The sequence below is a fragment of the Dromiciops gliroides genome, chromosome 6 (assembly GCF_019393635.1).
Source record: "Dromiciops gliroides isolate mDroGli1 chromosome 6, mDroGli1.pri, whole genome shotgun sequence".
Lineage (NCBI taxonomy): Eukaryota > Metazoa > Chordata > Mammalia > Microbiotheria > Microbiotheriidae > Dromiciops > Dromiciops gliroides.
In genome coordinates this window covers 9818570-9841432 of record NC_057866.1, presented here as the reverse complement: position 1 = coordinate 9841432, position 22863 = coordinate 9818570, and the positions used below count along the sequence as shown (strand labels likewise).

At 39.4% G+C, this 22863-nt stretch overlaps 1 protein-coding gene across 1 annotated transcript in view; it reads right to left on the bottom strand.

Annotated features, from left to right (window-relative positions):
- LOC122731788 (solute carrier family 22 member 20-like) overlaps nucleotides 1-22863 on the bottom strand; it is a 33422-nt gene that overhangs the window by 7262 nt on the left and 3297 nt on the right. Inside the window, exons 2-7 of the mRNA XM_043972063.1 lie at nucleotides 10719-10822; nucleotides 9047-9201; nucleotides 6018-6186; nucleotides 4457-4580; nucleotides 2021-2136; nucleotides 870-1084 (exon numbers count right to left, since the gene is read on the bottom strand). Of these exons, the coding sequence (XP_043827998.1) occupies nucleotides 870-1084; nucleotides 2021-2136; nucleotides 4457-4580; nucleotides 6018-6186; nucleotides 9047-9201; nucleotides 10719-10822 (883 nt within the window). The remainder of the gene's footprint in view (nucleotides 1-869; nucleotides 1085-2020; nucleotides 2137-4456; nucleotides 4581-6017; nucleotides 6187-9046; nucleotides 9202-10718; nucleotides 10823-22863) is intronic.

The following is a 22863-nucleotide window of genomic DNA, read 5'->3' as shown; positions in this document are numbered from 1 at the left end:
GGGGATGACCATCTGACTGTGGAAATTTCTCTTAGTGAGGGAGGACCATTCCCCACTGGTGGTGGCTGGAGGTATTGGGAGAGGGGTTACTGTAGATCTCTCAAGCCATCTCTCTCCTCAGGACACAAAGGCACCAGCTACACCTAATTTTATCTCCCCAGGGGTGAGGGAGACTAGAATGAAGGGTGGGGTGCTCCACTGGGATCTAGTTCCACTCATCTCTTTAGTTGTGTCTGTCTTTTGGATTGGTTTCTCAAGGAGAAGGTTCTTTGATGTACCCCAAAGAACTTTTGGGGTGCTCTGGGCCCATAACATTTTCCTGTCTTTTTTTTTTGAGTGAGGAAATTGGGGTTAAGTGACTTACCCCGGGTCACACAGCTAGTAAGTATTAAGTGTCTGGGTCTGGATTTGAACTCAGGTCCTCCTGAATCCAGGGCCAGTGCTTTATCCACTGTGCCACCCAGCTGCCCCATTTCCCTCTCTTTTAATTGTGAAGTTTGATCATTAGAATTGCATAGCATTCTGTGTGCAAGAGGGTGTAATCCTTTAAAGAGGAATTCCTAAGGACCCCAAACCCCTAACCCTATCCCAAACCCTCTACCCTATTTTCCCCACAACACTATGAATTCTTCATATTCATTGTTTCTTTCAGGAGAGCAACTAACATTCTGTTACAGTCCTGTAGCACTATTTGCTTGGCCACCCTCCAGTTAATCCTGTTCCACATTCAGACTTCCGGTAGAGAATAGTTTCATTGCTTTTCATTTCATCTGTGTTGTTCGAGAGCCTAACACAATCACAACACTTAGTCATTTTAAATACTTTATTTAATTAGTGAAAATTAATTTATTTAATGAAAAATTTCTCACCTTGAGGCACAAATATGTCAGTGATTATCAAGCACCCAGAGAAAACTGCACAGAAGATGAAGGTTAAGCGGTTTCCACAACGAGACATGATAACGGCTGCAAGGAAGCGTGTTGGGAAATCTATGAGTGCAAATAGCACTTGGACCAAGTAAATGCTGAAGCCAAATTTCTGCAAGTCCAAAATCAGTCCAGCAAACGAAAATCCAGCAGCAAACCTGGAAGGAGAAGCATTGATTATAGAGTGTAGAGGTGTCGTTTTAATTTTTCTTAAGGAAAACTTCCTTTTCATTAAAATAGAAATATTCTCATTCTGGGACTAATTCAAGTAATAATCTTAGCCTCCCATGCAACTCATAAGTCCCATTTTATCAAATTTCTGAGACCCAATTTTTTATTCATTCTCCAAGATTTGGACTTCTCAGGACCTAAGCTCCATTTGAAGTATATCTGATTTTGGTGAATTGTTTTAATGCTCTGGTGGTTATTAGCTGATTAATAATGAAGTTCACATGTCCAGAGTGGTATAGAAATGTGTATACCCTCTTATCCCTCAATACCACTGTTAGGTTTCTATCCCAAAGATATCCCCCAAAAGAGAAAAAGACCTATTTGTACAAAAATATTTCTAGCAAATGTTTTTGTGCTGCCTAAGAACTGGAAAGCAAAGGAATGTCATCAATTGGGGAATGGCTAAAATAGCTGTGGTATATGATGATGATGGAATATTATAGAGCTCTAAGAAATGACAGGCAGGGTGATTTCAGAAAGACCTGGAAAGACTTGTATGAACTGATGTCTAGTGAAGTGAGCAGAACCAAGAGAACATTGTGCACAGAGACAGCAATACTGTTTGATGAAGAACTGTGAAAGACTTGACTGTTCTCAACAATACAATGATCCAAGACAATCCCAAAGGACTAATGCTAAAGCACAGTATCCACCTACAAAGAAAGAGCTGATGTTGCTTGAACACAGAACATGCTACGTTTCACTTTCTTTCATTGTTTCTTTCATTCAAGTTTTCTTGTACAAAATGATTAATACAGTAATGTTTTACATAATTGCAAAAATAAATAAAAGGGTTTCCTCTGTGTGTGTGTGTGTGTGTGTGTGTGTGTGTGTGTGTGTGTGTGTAAATGAAGTTCACTTACCACCCAAATCCAGCACACAATGTTATCTTGCATATTCCTGGGTTCTGGAAAAGGTTTCTGAGAATAGATTTTGGCTTCACAGATGCAAGGTCTTCCTGAATATAAGACATTACCCCCTAGTCAGGAAAGAGAGAAAAGGATGGATAAGTTGGCTTAAATACTTGGGTTCAAGGGTCTTGAGGGGAGGGGAATGAAGGGATCATTTTTTATGTCAACTTTCCTGAGAGATACCACCATGGTATGGAATCATGCTACCAGTCTGAATGCCAAGCCCTGCATATAATCATAAGACAAATTCAAGTTATACCTATCTCTGGTTGTCATTGGTTTATCCTTTCACCTGACCACCCCATAATGTTCTTGGCTCTAATTCCATGTGCACTGGGGCATAGGAAGGTAAATCTCTTCCTAGAAAAGGCCATCTATCCCAATAGTCTTAGTGTACCTAGGTGAAAACTGAGGTATCTGGGGCATAAATTACTTGACTAGTGTCACGGAGCTGGTGAGCTTGAGAGGTGAGGTTTGGGCTGAGGTCCTATGACTTCAGATCTTAGCTGACTAGGTATCTACATAGAGGGATATATAGAAAGAAAAGAAGAGATAACCTTTCATTTAATGAACATTTTATCTTTTGGAAAACTATCACTCAGGACATCAGCCTTTATGTTATATGGCATCCCTTCCAACAGAATCCACTTAGAAAATTCCCCCAAGAACTTAGCCCTTTATCTCTTGGTATTCCAAGCTTCCTCCCAGAGTCATCTCACATGCAATCTCCTAGGGGAGACCTTTTCTAATAGCTCCATTGGTCATGTAGTTGACAATGTGCTGTTCTTGGAGTCAGGAGGACCTGAGTTCAAAACCAGCCTCAGATACTTACTAGCTGGGTAATCCTAGGCAAGGCACCTGACCTGCTTACCTCATTTTCCACATCTGTAACATGATAAAGAGATGGAAATTAGAAACCACCTCAATATCTTTGCCAAAAAACTTCACAAGGGATCACAAAGAGTCAGAAATGACTGAAAAACTATGAAATAAAACCAATTTTGGCATACATTTTTGCACTTGTTAGTTCTGAGCAGGAAAATGTAAACTCTGTAAGAGCAGAGACAATTTGCTTTTGGTCTTTGTATTCCCAGTGCCTAGAACAATGCTTGGCACAAAGTAGACACTTAATAAATGCTTGTTGATGTGGAAGTAAGGGCTTTCTATTTGAGAAAAGATGCCAGGAGATGTGACAAATAGTTTGACATGATTTTGGATCAGAGAAGCATATTACAGCATATACCATGATACACTCCAAAGAGGTGTATGACCTAAATAGAAGAGGTCTCATTTTTTTTGAAAAATCAAGAATGGAAGGAGGCAATTGATATAAGTAAGGCTAGGGGGAGCAGTCACAGAAGGAACTGTTTCCAGATCTCAGTGTCAACTCCTTCTTCCTTGTTATGATGCTCACCCTCACTGCAATGCACCCACCTCATCCTTGAACTCTTAACTGAACAAGGAGCTCAGCAGAGAAATTACCCCAAACTCAAGAGGAACTTCCTGAGCACCATATGAATGGGAGACAATGACTTCTCCCAAACAAAAGCTTTGAGTTCCTGCATTTCCATGTCTGATTTCTAAGCTTGAGCCCACTCTCTCCTAGAATCAATGGATACTTGATCTAGAGAGTGTGTTATACATGTTGGTGGCAGGAGGAGAGAGACTTGAGAGGGTATCAAGTGTTCTCATTATGTGATTGTTGTTTGATTGTCTCTGATTCTTCATGATCCCAATTTGGGGTGTTCTTAGCAAAGACACTGGAGTGCTTTTCCATTTCCTTCTCCAGCTGATTTTACAGAGGAGGAAACTGAGGCAAACAATAAGTTGCTGAGGTTGGATATGAACCCAGGTCTTCCTCACTCCAGACCTGGCCTTCTAAGTGCTGCTCCACCTACCTGCTCATAATGCCTCTTCTTATGTCACCATAGCAAATATATCTTTAGAAGTACTTAAAGTTGACAGAGAAAATGACTCTTCACTGTTAATCACTAAAGAAAGAACAGAACTAGGAGCTCAAGCCACTAGCAGGAGAGAAAGTATTTCTCTAAATAGAGAGATGTTTGATTTCTCAGAACATCAGCTTTCTACTCCAGAATGCTCTGCTTTGGCTGATAGAAGATTCAGTGCAAAGTTCAGGGCTCAGCGATAAGAAGGGGCTCATCCCAGCTGCCTGAAACATTTTCTCTACCCCTGCCAAGTGGTTTCCATACTAGCTTTATCCTTAACTTTCCTTCTGTGTGAGGTCTGTATTTTACCTTCACAACCCAGAAGATGTTATTCATTTAAAAACAGACTGGGTAGAAATCCCCAAATTAGCAATGCCCTCTGGGACTCTATTCTTGGGAACAGGGTTATGGATGCAGTGAGGATTGCTCTGGGCCCTACTTCCAGAGTGAGCTTCCTCCCCTGCTCCTTGTGTCCATTGATCCAGGCCACCTTCCGAAGGGTCTTCACTGCTGCATCGAGTTTGTTGTGGGTGATTAGCCAACAAGCAGATTCTGGAAGGGCCCTGAGAGAGCAAGGAGAGAAAGGAAAAGGCCTGAGGAGTGGACCCAAGCACAGGGAGGCCCCCTTGGCCCTGGTGTGATTACAGTTATCAATGGCTCTATTCCAGAGCCATACTCAGTGGGCAGAGGTTATTGGGATAAGTTGCAGACCACTTCCCTCCCCAAAGGATACATTCCCAAAATAGGTAGGCCCCAGACTCAGGAAGGTGGTCCAGAGGGGGAGTCCCCTTCCTGATTGCTCCTGAGGGATCCTATTCCTGGTATAAGCTTTCCTTGGGCATGGATAGATCTACTAACATTCCCCTCCTTGCTCATCTTGGAAAGGCTGGTTGGCACTGACGTTGATGTGCCCACATGGTTTCATCAAGACTAGAAATAACCTTGGGCCTGTAAAGGGACCTTGCAAGGCAGCTTTTAGTCACCCAAGACATCCTGACTGATGAGTAAATCAGCCAATAAGCATGTCCAAAGGCCTACTATGTGCCAGCCCCAGTGCCAGCCCCTGGACAGAGTGGCCAAATTACAAACATTCCCTCTCTTACAGAAGCTTGCATTCTGTGAGGGGAAGTGACTTGTGAACAGGGAATTTCATTCAGACTATCCCCCAAGTAATCTGAAGTCCTTGGTAGGGGTGGGGAGGGAGCCCCCAAGAGGTGGCAGCAGCTGAAATGTGTCACTTGGAGGGTGGCACCTGCCCTGAGCTTGGAAGAAAATTAGGGCTTCTCAGGGTCAGACCTCAGGGATTGTCCTGGGGATGTAGCCGCTCCAGGGCCCGGGGGTCACCCAGGGTACTGGTCAGGGATTCCTCACAGGCCTCTGAGGGGGGACCCAGCATGCCCAGAGCACCAGAGATTCCACATGAACTTTACTCACTGTCCTCAGGTTCAGTTTCCTCATCAGCAAAATGGGGATAATAATGGCACCTCCCCCCAGGCTTGTTGTGCGAGCCCCAGTGCCATGAGATGGGGGAAACCTGAAAGTGCTCTATATAGGGCAGCTCTTGGGGAGAGTCAAATCAGTGTGGGAGTCTGCTGGGCCTGGCACACAGAGGAAATAGCCTTTCTGGATTCTTAGCTGTGCATGAAACCCAGGGAGTTCTGACAGATGGCCCTGGTGGAGCTCTCATGTTCCCAGAAGCATGAGCAGTCCTCTTTGGGCCTGGTGGCACCATCCTGCATTGCACAGCAGAACCTTCTCTCTACAGTACAAGGCCAGTGAGGAGGAGAAAGACTTAGGAGGGCTTCGGAGCAGCTTTGCAAAGCAGCCTTTCTCCCTGCCACATTCCCCCAGAAATGTCCCCTTGCCTGCCCCTCAGCCTCTCCACTTTGAGTCTTTGATAGTCCTTAGCCCAGGGCCAGCACATAGTAGGTGCTTAATAAATGCTACAGAACTCAAGGACTATAGGATTAGAACGTTTCTTTGCTGTCCTCTCCACATACAGAGAAAAAAGGAGCACAATCCCAAATGAGCCCGAAATGGAGAACTGCAGCCGGCGCCAATCTCTGACCAGGTAGGCCCAGCCGGCCAGGATCATGTGTCCAAAAGTGAAGGCATATGAATTACAAGTGTTCACCAGGATCCGTCTCTCAGTAGGGGTCCACTCTAAGGCTTAAAGGAAAAGCAAGACAATTAGGCTTCCTGAAGTGCAGAGAGAATGGATCAGCAGGACTGACAAGAATTTGGCCACCCACTGGTGGTTGTTCAGTGGTTCAACAGTAAATATTTCAACAAATATTTGCTCTGTAACCTACTAAGCACTCCCTGTGCTAGGTGGTGGAGGCACATACACAGAATTGGATCCCTGTCTGCCCTCAAGGAGCTTAACTTCCATCAGCTGGATAGTGCACGTACACCAGTGTTTCCATTCAGCAGATACTTATTAATCTCCTGCTATGTGTCAGACTGGCAGTATCACTGGCTTCAAGGAGCTTTCCTTCTCACCAATTATTTGTAATAATGATGACAATAATACTAATAATGAGACTCTTTAGAATTTGTATAGTGCTTTAAGGCTTATAAAGCACTTTTATGTGTTAATTTGTTTGATCCTCAAGATAACCCTATGAGGGGAGTGCTATTTTATTCCCATTTTACAACAGAGTAAAGTGAGGCTGACAGAGGTTGAGTTACTTGTTGTAAGAGGGGCTAAAATTCTAGCTAGTCTGTCTAAAATATCTAATGAGTGGTCACCTATAAATTATAAGCTTTAGAAAGAGTTTAGACTTTTAAGCATTTATTAAGCAGAATAAGTATTTGGTGAAGAGAGCGAGAAAGACCTAGATTCATCTATCTATCAAAGAGAGAACACATTTTTAGCTCCACTCTCCACCAGAGTTTTCATGAAAAAGAGCAAGATTGACAGCCTCACCTCCTCTTCCTCCCACAAGCAAATGTTACTTCCTGACGCCAAAGAAAAGCCACATGTCTTGCCCTCAGGTGCCTTCTCCTCATGGTGGAGCTTTCCTACAGTAAGTCTCCAGCAGGTGGCATCATTCCAATCCTTACAGTGTGTAGGGTCCAGGAGTTTGTAAGTATTTCAGGCAGGATCCAAACTCTGGTCTTTCTTATACTGTGTTCAGCCTTCTATCTATTCACTCTGCCATTTAACTGACTAATAAATCCATCAACCTATCAGTAACATTATTAAACTTTTACCATTCACTAGGCATTGTGCTAAGGGCTGGGATATAAACACTAAATCAAAAAACAAAATAAACCAGTTCATGCCCATGGAAAGCAGTCTGACAGAAATTGGGTTTATACCAACACCTTACACCATATTCCTCAATACATTCTAAATGTATATGCACTATTATTATTAAAGAGTATGATCTTTAATAATTATTATGATAATAATTTAATCATTAAAAATGGAAGAGAAGCAGATCATATGCCTCTCACAGCTATGGCTAGGAAATGTATTATTTTTTGTCTTTTTCTTTTTCCTGTAAAAAATAATAGGGAACATATTCTTAACCAACGAATGGATAGGGACAATTACTAAAGATAAATTTGATTTCTGCAAAGACAAACATAATGCACCCAGGATAAGAAGGGAAATGGTGAAGGGGGAGGGGAAATGTATGTAATAAATTACTCTGATACCTTACATGAAATCTTTTAGTGTCCAAGATATACATACATAAATACGTACATACATATATTTATACATATATATGAATATTACTAATAGCCATTTCTCAGTAGATAGGTGAATAAAGGATATGAACAAATAATTCTAAGAGGAAGAGAACGTTCTCAAAAGTCTTCACAACCCAATGAAAGAAAGCTGCAAATATCTCATAAGAGAAACGTGAGTGGAAACAACCCAAGATTTTACCACAGACCCTGAAAATTAGCAAAGATGATACACAAAAGGCTATGGTCAATTTTGGAGGGGTCCTTGGAAGAGAGGTACCCTAATACATTGTGGAACTGTGAAAGCATATAGCCATTTTCAAAGGTATTCTGGAATTAGAGCAAATAAAGTGACAGTGATGTCTGTACCCTTGGAAACAGAAACCATGGTGGATGGCTTATTCCTCAAGGAAACCACTCACAGGAAAAAGTCCTCTTGTACCTAAAAATGCTTAGAGCAGCACATTTTGGGATAGCAAAGATTTGGAAACCAAGTAGATGCCCATTGATTGGGAAGTGGCTAAACAAATTGTGATACACAAATGTAACAATATTATTTTGCTGTAAAAATGATGAATATGATGAATAAAGAGAAGCATGAAAAGATCTACATGAATTGGTGCAGAGTGAAGTCAGCAGAGCCAAGAAATCAATCTGCACACTCACTACATCAATGGGAATGGAAAGAACTACATACCAAAATTCAAAAGTGAATGTAATAAAGTGATAAAGATTAAGTATGAAAAGATGGAGAGGACAGAATGCCCCCAACTGAGCCCTTCATGAAAAATGGGGAAGTCTACATGGGTTACCCACTGCACAGGATTTTGTACTTTCTAAATATGTCAATCAGTTGTGGGTGGGGGGAGAGGAAGAGGGAGAGTGTAGGGAAGAGAGGAAGAGGACAGGGAGACCATCAGGGAGGGGGAGAGGAAGAGTGAGAAGGAAAGCAAATGAACCTGTGATTTCCTTGGTAAAAGGGAATTCCAAGGAGGGACAAATTCCTTCTGTCCATTCACATTGGTACCTTTTCTGCATCCTATAGTGTTAGAGTTACCTCTTCCACCCAGGGGTTCTTTGACTTGCCCAGGGTCACAGTGCTACAAGAGTCACAGGTGGGAGTGTGCCCCTGTACTTCCTGTCATCAAGGCCAGCTCTATACTCAGTATCCCCAGGAGGTGTTTCCTCTTGTGCTACTTCTATTACATTTATAATGCAGTTTTCCTGAACTCACCTGCTCCCTGCTTGGCCAGGCTCAGAACACCCTGATCTTTCTGTGTTCCTCCCCAGAGTATAGCCACAAGGATGTGACTTTCTCCATACTACTTACTCAGGCAGTTTCTGGTGTGGTAGATGCCCGATAGTGCAGCACCAGTGAGGAATCTGGTTGTGGCATAGGCAGCAAAGGTGGGCATAAAGGCTGTACAGCTACCAGCAATGATGGCCAACAGAGAGGCCCACCGCAGAACTGTTCTCCTCCCAAACCTAGGACAGAGTCACAAAATGGTACCACACACCAAATTTTGGTGATTGCCTGACTTCTTTTTCTCCTCTCTGGCAATATTCTGAAACACATGCTTTGAATTTCCCTAGGTGGAAAGAGCAATTCCCCTCCATCTCTGCTATAGAAAACCTAAAGAATGAGGTTGTCTCCTCACTTTCCCTAACCACCATCCATCCTGAGCCAAGTGCATCATATGGGAGGTGCTCTGTACACACAGCTGGTAGATCCTATTGTCCCCAGGCCAGGTACCCCATCCCTTATCCCCAAAGGCATTGGTCTATTGTTGGTGTCTGAAAAGCTGCCATCTAAGATTCAGTCCATTTGGTAAGGCACTGCCCCCTGTCAAAATGTAAATACTTTAGAGAAAATTAATAAAGAAAGCTCCTATTAGCCCTTATTGTCAATCAATACATTCTCTGTGACCTGCATGCCAAGTGAGGTCAGACAGCCTGACTTGGGGCAGCTAGATGGCACAGTGGATAGAGCCCTGGAGTCAGGAGTACCTGAGTTCAAATCCGGCCTCAGACACTTAACACTTACTAGCTGTGTGACCCTGGGCAAGTCACTTAACCCCACTTGCCTCACTAAAAACAAAAAACAAAAAACAGACAGCCCGACTTAAAGAGTTAAGACTTAGCCAAATTAATATCTTGCCAGGACTCTTGGCTTTCACTGTGACAAGGGGGATCAATCAATTCCTTTAATATTCTCTGAATTGATGACTTTTATTTTACAACTAAGTTGTCAGCAGCCAAAGCAAATAATTAGCAATGTAAACTTAAATATATTTTTAAAGATAATAATCCATCCTGAGCCTAGTAGTAAGGAGAAAATTCACATCAATAGGGAAAAATCCCCCCAAAGGGAGGATGTTGGAGTTTCTTCTGTGTGGCGGTGAGTGGGGGGGGGGGGAGAGGCAGAAGATAGAGAGAAGCACAAAGGCTGCTTCATAAATCCTATTCTTGTTCTGCATATTTGAATCTCACCTGTGTCCTGCCTTCCAAACTTAAGTCCATAGGCCAGAAAACAGGGAGGAATGATCTATTTTCCACTGTGTTTAGGATGCAAGTGTCATAGCTTGCCTAATGTGAATGTCTACACACCACATGGAGAGATACAAGAAATCTTCCTGCCTGGGATTCTGGCTGGTCTGTGGCTCAAGTAGTGGTCCTCATAGTCTGGAAAATAATGTGATGCATCTAGTCAACAGCATTGCTTCGTTTATCTTCAAAGGCATTGGCCATATTCATTTTGAGGAAGAAACAGTCAGAATGAGCTCCATATGTCCCTGAAAGACCCCTGGCCACTAGTGAATACCGGGAGGTTGCTTGGAGAAGGGCAGAAAGAAGACTTCAAGAAGTCTCTCAGGTTCTGCCTCCTTGTCAGTTTCCCTTGGGCCATCTCTGTTTTAGAAGCTAGGATAGATATGGTACCATCGCATTTCAAGTACCTTTGTTTGTCCACTGAACACCTACTTTCACCTGAGTACTTCACTTACCTGTCAGACAGTATCCCCCAAGAAATACTTCCTATCTGGAATCCTCCCACATATATTGTCCGAGTAATTGTCTTCAGTGACTTCTGTCCACACACCAGGTCCCACTGAAGGAGAGGTGGAGAAAAAGTGGGTGAGGGAAAGAGGAGAAAGAGTGACTGTGGGGGTCAGCTAGGTGGCCCAGTGGATAAAGCATTAGCCCTGGATTCAGGAAGACCTGAGTTCAAATCCAGTCCCAGATACTTGAAATTTACTAGCTGTGTGACTTTGGACAAGTCACTTAACCCTCACTGCCCTGCCCCCTCCCCAATAAAAAAAGAAAGACTATGTGATCCCAAGTGGAAAGTCTGAAAGTCTTGTGTATCTTAATATTTCTCAGATTTGGCCAATATTAACCAATTACATGTTTAATGAATTATCTTTTAAATTTAACTTTATCAATTACAATTATAATGTTACTATGTAAATCTTTAACCTTATGACTTTTTGCTTTGAAATGGAATATTGCTAACAAACAAGTTATGGATCAAAGATTATTATTATTCTTGTGCCCTTCACAGTAAACTACTAATCGCTATCCAGCAAGATTCTTTTTTTAAAGTAACAACCATTTTTATTTATACTTTTGTGTTCCAATTTTTATCTCTTCTTCCCTCCCCACCCCTCCCTAAGATAGTGTGATGAAATAATGGGATTTAGCAGATACTCAAAGACCCACCTGATTGAATCAAGTGAGAGTGATTGACTGCTGATTAAGCCTACTTCAAGTTAACTGGATTGTAATCACACCTGGCTATCCTTTAAGAAGGTATTGTTCTCAGAAACTAGACTGTGAACTCAACTTGAGAACACCTTCAAAGCCAATGGATTTGGATGACACCAACCAATCACCTTGAAACAGTGTGTAAGGACCGCCTCTGTTCCAGATCTATAAAAAGCTTCCACAAACAGCTTGCTAAGGAGTTCCTGATTAAAACAGGCTTGGGGAGGAGGACTTGAGGAAAAACCCAACCAGGCTGGAACTCTAGGCTAAGTAGGACTTCTTTTTCTTAACTTCCTGAACTCCTTGTAAATATCTGTATGCTTTAATAAATGTTTAATGCCCAAAGACTGGTACTGAAGCTTTCTAATTTAAGGCGACCACAATTTAGATTTTAAACATCACAATAGCAAGGTATCAGATATAGGTTATACATGAACGATTATGTAAAACATGACCATATTAGTCATTTTGAATAAAAGAAAAAAATGAAAGAAGGTGGAAAAATAGCATGCTTCAGTCTGTGTTCCATATATATCAGTTCTTTCTTTGGAGGTGGATGGTATATTTCTTCAATAGTCCTTTGGGATTGTCTTGGATCATTGTATTGTTGAGAATAATTAAGTCTTTCACAGTTCTTCATCAAACAATATTGCTGTCCCTGTACACAATGTTCTCTTGGTTCTGATCACTTCACTATAAATCAGTTCATACCAGTCATACCATGACTTTCTGAAATCATCCTGCTTGTCATATCTTATAGAACAATAATATTCCGTAGCTATCATATACCACAGCTTGTTTAGCCATTCCCCAATTGATGGGCATTCCTTTAATTACCAATTCTAAGCCACCACAAAAAGAGCTGCTATAAATATTTTTGTACAAATAGGTCTTTTTCTCTTTTGGGGGATGTCTTTGAGATATAAATATAGCAGTGGTATTGCTGGATCAAAGAGTATACACAGTTCTATAGCCCTTCAGGCATAGTTCCAAATTGCTCTCCAGAATGGTTGGATCTTTTCAAAACTCCACCAACAGTGGATTAGTATCCCAGTTTTCCCACATCCCCTCCAACATCCCATATTTTCCATTTTTGTTATATTTGCCACTCTGATAGGTGCGAGGTGATACCTCAGAGTTGTTTTAATTTGCATTTCTCTAATCAATAGTGATCTAGAGCATTTTTTCAAATGATTATAGATAGCTTTGATTTCTTTGTCTGAAAACTGCCTGTTCATATCCTTTGATCATTTATGAATTGAGGAATGACTTGTATTTTTATAAATTTGACTCAGTTCTCTCTATATTTGAGAAATGAGGCCTTTATCAGAAATAATTTGTTTCAAAAATTCTTTCCCAGTTTTCTGCTTCCCTTGTAATCTTGGTTATATTAGTTGTGTTTGTGCAAAGCTTTTTAAATCTTATATAATCAAAATGATCTTTTTTACATTTTGTTTTACTTTCTATATCTTCTTTAGTCATAAATTCTTCCTCTGTCCATAAATCTGACATGAAAGATTCAATACTCTTTGAATTTGCTTATGGTATCTTCCTTTATGTGTAAATCATGTACCCATTTGGACCTTATTTTTGTAAACAGTGTGAGATGTTGGCCTATACCTAGTTTCTGCCATACTGTTTTCCAGTTTTCCTAGCAGTTTTTGTCAAATAGTGAATTTTTGTTCCAAACCTTGGATCTTTGGGTTTATCATGTATTAGATTACTATAATCATTTACTATAGTATACTTTATACTTATTCTATTCCACTGATCCACTTCTCTATTTCTTAGCCAGTATCAGATTATTTTGATAATTACCCCTTTATAATACAGTTTGAGATCTGGTACTGCTAGACCACCTTCTTTTTAATTTTTTTTCTACTGATTACTATGATATCCCTCAACTTTTGTTTTTCCAGATGAATTTTGTTATTATTTTTTCTAGATCAATAAAATATTTTTGATAGTTTGATTGGTATAGCACTAACTAAATAAATTAACTTACTTAGGATTGTCATTTTTATCATATTGGTTTGGCCTACCCATGAGCAATTTATATTTGTCCAATTATTTAGATCTGTCTTTATTTGTGTGAAAGGTGTTTTGTGTTTCTGGTTGTATATTTCCTGCATGTGTCTTGGTAGGTACACTCCCAAGTATTTTATATTGGCCACAGTTATTTTAAATGGAATTTCTCCTTCTATTGTTGCTCGACTTTGTTGGGATATATGGAAATGATGATGATTTAAACGGGTTTTTTGTATCCTGCAACTTTGCTAAAGTTGCTAATAATTTCCAGTAGTTTTTTAGTTCACTCTCTAGGATTTCTAGGCATAACATCATATCATCTGCAAAGAGTGATTGTTTTGTTTCTTCATTACCTATTCTAATTCCTTTAATTTCTTTTTCTTCTCTTATTGCTATATCTAACATTTCTGGTACAATATTAAATAATAGGGGTGATAATGGGCACCTTTGCTTCACCCCTCATTGTATTGGCAAGGCTTCTAGCTTATCTCCATTACAGATAAAACTTGCTGATGGTTTTAGGTAAATAGTACTTATTATTTTAAGGAAGGCTCTTATTATTCCTATGCTATCCAGTGTTTTTAATAGGAATGGGTGCTGTATTTTATCAACTGCCTTTTTCTTCATCTATTGAGATAATAATATGATTTGTATTAGTTTTTTATTGATATATTCAATTATGCTATTAGTTTTCCTAATATTGAACCAGCCCTGCATTCCTGGTATAAATCCTACCAGTTCAAGTTAGAAATTTAAACAACCAGGAATGAATGGGTCTGTTTTTCACAATTCCACCAATATGGTATTTTTCTGCTTTTAACTATTTTTCTGATTTTATGGATTGTGGAAGCATCTCCAAGTTGTTATAGTTTGCATGTCTTTGCTGTTTAGATATGTTGTGTGTTTTTAAAGGTCAATATTTACCCTATTGTTTTCCTCTTTTGAAAATTATCTTTTCATATATTCTGTTGTTTTATGCATTGAAGAATGGGAATTATCAAAATAACCCTGTGTCCTAGGACCCACTAATGCTGGGTTCATGTGGAAGTGTCAATTACCTGTAATTGATTATTATTTTTTTTTTAGCAACAAAAATTTATTTTTTCCAGTTACATGTAAGGGTATTTTTCAACATTCATTTTCATAAGATTCAGAGTTCCAAATTTTTCTTCCTCCCTCCCTCCCTTTCCTCCCCCCTCCACAAAATTGCAACCAGGTGATATATGTAAAATCCACAAGTGTTCTTTTTATCAGTTCTTTCTATGGGGGTGTATACTAAGCTTCCTCATTAGTTCCTTGGGATTGTCTTGGATCATTGCATTGCTGAGAGTAGTTAAGTCATTCACAATTGCTCATTGAACAATACTGCTGTCACTATGCACAATGTCCTACCAGCTCTGCTCACTTCACTATATATCAATGTTCATTAGTCTTTCAAGGTTTTTCGGGGATCATCCTGTTTGTCATTTCCTCTAGCACAAGACCATTCCACTACAGTCATGTGGCACAGCTTTTCCTATCATTCCTCAATTGATGGACATTCCCTTGATTCTCAATTCTTAGCCTCCACCAAGAGTTGCTATAAATATTTTTTGTACAATTTTCCCCCTTTTCTCTTTTTCATGATTACTATTGTTAACTGTTTCCCTTCCATCCTATTCCCTTCCCCATGATATTTATTCTATTATCCATCTTCTTTCATCCTATCACTCTTCAAAAGGGATTTGCTTCTGTCTGTCCCCTCCCCGACTCTGCCCTTCCTTCTTTTGCCCCTCTCTCTTTATCCCTTTCCCCTCTTATTTTCCTGCAGGGTTAGAGAGATTACTCCACCCAATTGAGTGTGTATGTCATTCCCTCCTTGAGCCAATTCTGATGAGTGTTAGGCTCATTTACTGCCCAGATTAAATAGATTACTCCATTGAGTTGGGTGTGTGTGTTAGTCCCTCCTTGAGGCAGCTCTGATGACTTTAACATCTTTGAGCCTTTTCTGCCCTGCTCCTCTTCCATCTCTTCCCCCACTCCATAAGCCTTTTCCTGTTTCTTTCATGTAGGATTTCACCTCTGCCCTTCCCCCTACCCCAGTGCATTCCCTTCACCCCTCACTTTAACCCTAAAGATGTCATCACCTAGGTAGGTGACACAGTGGACAAAGCATCATCCCTGGAGGCAGAGGGATCCCAGCCAAAACCTGGTCTCAGACGCAAGACAGTTGCCCACTGTATGACCTCAGGTATGTCCCCCAGCTCCAATTTTTTTATGGTTCTCTAGGGTCTTGTATTTGAAAGTCAAATTTGCCATTCAGTTCAGGTCTTTTCATCAGAAATATCTGAAAGTCTTCTTTTTCATTAAAGTCCCATTTTTTCTGCTGAAAGATTATGCTGAGTTTTGCTGGGTAGGTGACTCTTGCTTGTAATCCCATTTCCTTTGCCCTCTGGAATATCATATTCCTTAAATCATATCACCTGGGACTTCTTAAGCTTGGGATACTGCAGCCCGGAAACAGTGCCCCACTTTGAGGAGCTAAAAGTCAAGTAAAAGAAAGGCAAGATGAGCAGACACAGAAAGGTGAGGACCATAGAAAATTTCTTCAGTAACAAGGAAGACCAAGGGGCACCCTCAGAGGAAGATGTCAACATCAGGGCCCCTATATCTAAAGCTTCCAAGAAAAATACGAATTGGTCTCAGGCCATAGAGGTGCTCAAAAAGGACTTTGAAGATAAAATCAGAGAGGTAGAGGAAAAAATGGAAAGAGAAATGAGGGTGATGCAGGAAAGACATGAGAAAAAAGTCAACAGCTTGAAAAGTCAAATTGGCCAAATGGAAAAGGAGGTACAAAAGCTCTCTGATGAAAATAATTGCCTAAGAATTAGGATTGAACAAATGGAAGCCAGTGACTTTATGAGAAACCAAGACACAATAAAGCAAATCCAAATGAATAAAAAATTGAGGGCAATGTGAAATATCTTCTGGGAAAAACTGCCGACCTGGGAAATAGATCCAGGAGAGATAATTTAAAAATTATTGGACTACCTGAAAACCATGATCAAGGAAAGAGCTTAGACATCATCTTCCAAGATATTCTCAGAGAAAATTGCCCTGAAATTTTAGAAGAAGCTAAAATAGAAAATGAAAGAATCCACCGATCACCTCCAGAAAGATCCCAAAAGGAAAACTCCTAGGAATATTATAGCCAAATTCTAGAGCTCTCAGGTCAAGGAGAAAATATTGCAAGCTGCTAAAAAGAAAGAATTCAAGTACTGTGGGGCCCCAGTCAGGATAGCACAAGATCTAGCAGCTTCTACATTAAAGGACCAGAGGGCATGGAATACAATTAGTGGTCATTGAGCCCCAAAGTTAAGTTTTTCTTTTTTATTCTTCCTGTCACTCCTCATTTTGTATTCATGGAAATCTCAAAATATATGTCCATTTCCACAATTGTGGAAAAGGAGACCACAGGTCCTCTGCAAACACATTGGGGAATTAATTGCTTACTGGAAAGAGGAGAACCTTTACTTCATACCATAGCAGAATGTAGTCAGCCTAAAGTACTCAGAGGAGCCTGTGAACAGATACAAACCCACCAAAATAAAACAACAACAGGAGCCAGCAAGCTGTCCTCAGAAGGCAGCTCAATTCAGGCTTGCCAGATGGCTAATGTTCCAATATCCCGGTGGTTCCCATGCTCTTTCTTTTTTTTCTTCTTTCTTTCTTTCTTTTTTTTTTTTTTGTGAGGCAATTGGGATTAAGTGACTTGCCCAGGGTCACAAAGCTAGTAACTGTCAAGTGTCTGAGCCCGGATTTGAACTCAGGTCCTCCTGACTCCAGGGCCAGTGCTCTATCCACTGCACCACCTAGCTGCCCCTCCCATGCTCTTTCACAGGTTCCTACATATCCTCCAGTATTTCCTGAAGGCTGCCCAAGGTCATGTTCATTGCTTCCATAACTATCTCTCCATCTCAACTTCTGCCATCCCATTTTCTTTTTTGCCTTCATGCTTTCCCAATGTCAGGGTCTTTCCTAATGACTCCCATCTTTTCATTACATGGCCAAAGTATTTAAGCTTCAGTTTCAGTATTCGAGCTTCCAGTGAATAGTCTGAATAAATTTCCTTAAGCATTGGCTAATTTGTTTTCCTTACCGTCCAAGGGACTTTCAAAAGTCTTCTCTGGCATCACAATTCAGAAGCATCAATTGTGTGGTGCTCAACTCTCCTTATAGTCCAGCTCTCACAACCATTCATTGCTTCTGGAAAAGCCATAGCTTTAGTCACATGGACCTTTGTAAGCAAGGTGATGCCTCTGCTTTTCAGTGTGCCATCTAGATTTGCCATAGCTCTCCTTCCAAGGAGCAAGCACCTTTTAAGTTCATCACTGCAGTCTGTGTCTGCAGTGATTTTTCAGCCTAAGAATTTACAACCTGCCATTGCTTCCATTTCTTCTCCCTCTACTTGACAAAAAGTGATGGAACCTGTTTTTTTATGTAAAGCTTCAAGCCAGCTCTTATACTCTCCTCTTTGACCTCATCAAGAGGCTTCTTAATTCTTCTTCACTTTCTGCCATCAGTGTGGTGTCATCTGCATATCTGTGATTGTTGATATTTTCCCAGCAACCTTAATTCTTGTTTTTGACTTAGGCAGCCTGACAGTTTTCTAGATGTACTCTGCATATAAATTAACTAAATAATGTGACAATATGTGTACTTGTCATACTCCCTTTACCATGGTTTTTAATTTAGTATTTTATTTTCCCCAATTACATGTGAAAACAATTTTCAACATTCATTTTCAAAATTCAGTTCCAAATTCTCTCTCTCCTTCCCCCACACCCTGTGGAGAAGGAAAGCAATTCACTTTTTTTGATCTTTAATTAGTTTTTCCATGTTCGATTCTAACTTTTGCTTCTTGGCCCATACACACTACATCATGACAAGGCAGTGATCCAGGAGGAGATAGCACAACAGTACTCCATCTCAATCATATACCACAATTTGTTCAGCCATTTCCCCAACTGATGATCATCCCCTCAATTTAGAATTCCTTGCCACTTGAAAATAACCATTATCAATGTTTTTTTAGAGATGTGTGCTTTTCCTTTTTTTCCTTTTTTATTCAAATTTTATTTTATTATTTTCCAGTTACATGTAGAGATAGCTTTCTGCACTTGTTTACATAAGATTTCCAATTTCAAATTTTTTCTCCTTCCCTCCTCTCCCTCCCCCCCTCCCGCAGACAGCAGGCAATCCGATATAGGTTTTATATACACACACACACACATACACATACACATATATATACACACATATATCTATACATATATATGTACACACACATATACACATACATAACAACATAAAACATATTTCTGCATCAGTCATGCTATAAGAGAAAAATCGGAACAATAAGGAAAAACCTTAAAATAGATAAACAGCAGCACCAAATACAAAAGAAATATGGTTCAAACAGCATCCATATTCCATAGGTTTTTTCTGGATTTGGAGAGCCTTTTCCATCATGAGTCCTCTGGAACTTTCTTGTACCATTGTATTGGTGAGAAGAATCCAGTCTATCACAGTTGATCAACACATAATGTTGATGGTACCGTGTATAGTGTTCTTCTGCTTCTGCTCATCTCACTCATCATCAGTTCATGCAAGTCCTTCCAGGTTTCTCTGAATTTCTCCTGCTCATCATTTCTCGCAGCACAATAGAATTCCATTACATTCATATACCACAACTTGTTCAGCTATTCCCCAATTGATGGGCAACCCCTCAACTTCCAATTCCTTGCCAACACAAAAAGAGCAGCTATAAATATTTTTGAACATGTGGGTCTTTTTCCCTTTTCTAGTATCTCCTTGGGAAAAAGACCCCAAAATGGTATTGCTGGGTCAGCTTTATCCTTTAGGCATAATTCCAAATGGATCTCCAGAATGGTTGGATCAGTTCACAGCTCCACCAACAATGCATTAGTGTTCCAATTTTCCCACAGCTTCTCCAACATTTATCATTTTCCTTTTTTGTCATATTAGCCAATCTGATAGGTGTCAGGTGGTACCTCAGAGTTGTTTTAATTTGCATCTCTTTAATCAATAGTGATTTAGAGCATTTTTTCATATGGGAATAGATAGCTTTGATTTCTTCAACAGAAAACTTCCTGTTCATATCCTTTTGACCATTTCTCAATTGGGGAATGACTTGGATTCTTATAAATTTGATTTAGTTCCCTATATATTTTAGAAATGAGACCTTTATCAGAAGTACTGGCTATAAAAATTGTTTCCCAGCTTTCTGCATCCCTTCTAATTTTGGATGCATTGCTTCTGTTTGTACAAAACCTTTTTAATTTAATGTAATTAAAATCATTCATTTTGCACTTAATAATATTCTCTATCTCTTGTTTGGTCATAAACTGTTCTCCTTTCCAAAGATCTGAAAGGTAAACTATTCCTTCCTCTTCTAATTTACCTATAGTATCACCTCTTATGTCTAAATCATGTACCTATTTTGACCTTATTTTAGTATAAGAAGTAAGATGTTCAACTGTGCCTAATTTCTGCCATACTATCTTCCAGTTTTCCCAGCAGTTTTTGTCAAATACTGAGTTCCCATCCCAGAAGCTGGGTTTATCAAACACTACATTACTAATGTTATTTACTACTGTGTCTCCTGTGCCTAGCCTATTCCACTGATCCTCCACTCTATTTCTTAGCCAGTACCAGATAGTTTTGATGACTTCTGCTTTATAGTAAAGCTCCAGATTTGGTACAGCTAACCCACATTCCTGTGCATTTTTTCATTATTTCCCTTGATGTTCTTGACTTTGTGTTTTTCCAGATGAATTTTGTTATTATTTTTTCTAGCTCCATACAATAAGTTTTAGGTAGTCTGATTGGTATGGCACTGAATAAGTAAATTAATGTATGTAGAATTGTCATTTTTACTCTATTAGCTCTGCCTATCTATGAGCAATTGATATCTTTCCAATTATTTAGATCTGATTTGATTTGTGTAAAGAGTGTTTGGTAGTTGTGTTCATAGAGTTCCTGGGTTTGTCTTAGCAAGCAGACTCCCAAGTATTTTATATTATCTACCATTACTTTAAATGGAATTTCTCTTTCTATCTCTTGCTGCTGGACTTTGTTGGTTATGTATAGAAATGCTGAGGATTTATGTGGATTTCTTTTAAATCCTGCTACTTTGCTAAGGTTGTTAATTGTTTCAAGTAATTTTTGAGATGATTCTCTAGGATTCTCTAAGTATACCATATCATCTGCAAAGAGTGATAGTTTTGTTTCCTCCTAGCCTATTTGAATTCCTTTAATTCCTTTTTCTTCTCTGATTGCTAAAGCTAACATTTCTAGCATAATATTAAATGATAGAGGTGATAATGGACATCCCTAATTCCCCGTGATCTTATTAGGAGGCCTCTAAATTATCTCCATTACATATAATGCTTGCTGTTGGTTTTAGGTAGATACTGCTTATTATTTTAAGGAAAGCTCCACCTATTCCTAAACTCTCTAGTGTTTTTATTAGGAATGGGTGCTGTATTTTGTCAAAAGCTTTCTCTGCATATATTGAGATAATCATATGATTTTGGTTGGTTTTCTTATTGATGTGGTTGATTATGTTAATAGTTTTCCTAATGTTGAACCAGCCCTGCATTCCTGTTCTAAATCCCAACTAGTCATAGTGTATTATCCTGGTGATCACTTGCTGTAATCTCCTTCCTAATATCTTATTTAAGATTTTAGCATCAATATTCATTAGGGAAATTGGTCTATAATTTTCTTTCTCTATTTTTGCTCTGCCTGGTTTTGGTATTGCCACCATATTTGTGTCAGAAAATGAATTTTGGTAGAACTCCTTCTTTACCTATTTTTCCAATTATTTGTATAATATTAGAATTAATTGTTCTTTAAATGTTTGGTAGAATTCACCTGTAAACCCTTGTGGTCCTGGGGATTTTTTCTTAGGGATTTCATTAATGGCTTGTTCAATTTCTTTTTCTAATATGGGCTTATTTAAGAATTTTATTTCCTCTTCAGTGAACCTGGGCAGTTTGTATTTTCGTAGATATTTATCCATTTCATTTAGATTGTCAAATTTATTGGCATATAGTTGGGCAAAGATAAGGAATACATGAGACACCAGGAATCAGTCAAGCAGAATCAAAAGAATGAAAAAATTGAAGAAAATGTGAAATAACTCATTGAAAAGACAACTGACCTGGAAAACAGATCCAGGAGAGACAATTTGGGAATCACTGGACTGTGTGAAAGCCATGATCAGAAAAAGAGTTTAGATACCATATTCCAGGAAATTATTAAGGAGAACTGCCCTGATATTATAGAATCAGAGGATGAAATTGTCATTGAAAGAATCCACTGATCACCTCCTGAAAGAGACCCCAAAAGGAAAACTCCAAGGAATATTGTAGCCAAATTCCAGTATTATCAGGTGAAAGAGAAAATACTCCAAACAGTCAGAATGAAGCAATTTAAATATCACAGAGCCACGGTCATGATTGCTCAGGACCTGACAGCTTCAACATTAAAGGATCGAAAGGCTTGGAATATGATATTCTGGAAGGCAAAGGAGCTTAGATTGCAGCCAGGAATCTACTACACAGCAAAAATGTTCATTCTCTTTCAGGGGAAAAGATGGACATTCGATGACATTGGGGACTTCCAAGGTTTCCTGATGAAAAGACCAGAACTGAATAGAAAATTTGATCTTAACATCCAAGACTCAAGAGAAATTTAAAAAGGTAAACAGGGGGAAAAAAGTTACTCAATTAAGTTAAACTGTTTACATCCCTACACAGGAAGATAATACTTATAACTCTTGAGAATTGTAAATGTATTTGAGCAGACAGATGGATTATACACAGAGAGTATAAATATAAATTGTCTTTGATGTGATGATATAATGAAAATTAAGGGGTTAAAAAGGGGGTTTATGGGGAGAAGGTGGAAGGGGGTGAATTACATCATATGAAGAGGTGAAAAAACCTATTACAATAAAGGGAAAGAAGGGAGGGGTGAACATTGTTTCAACCCTACTCTCATTAGATTTGATTCAAATAGGGAATAACATATATGTTCATTGGGATAAAGAAACTTAGCTTATTCTTTAGGGAAGTAAAAGGAGAAGGGGAAGGGGGGACTGATATAAGGGAGGGCAAAAGAAAGGAAGAGAAGGGTAAAGAAAAGGGAGGGGCATGATAAAAAGGCAGATTGGGGGAGGCAGGGGTAAGAAGCAAAACATTGGTGAGGAGGAATAGGGTGAAAGAAGGGGGGAAAAGTACAAAGGGGGTAAATAGAATGCAGGGGAATAGACAGTTAGTAATAATAACT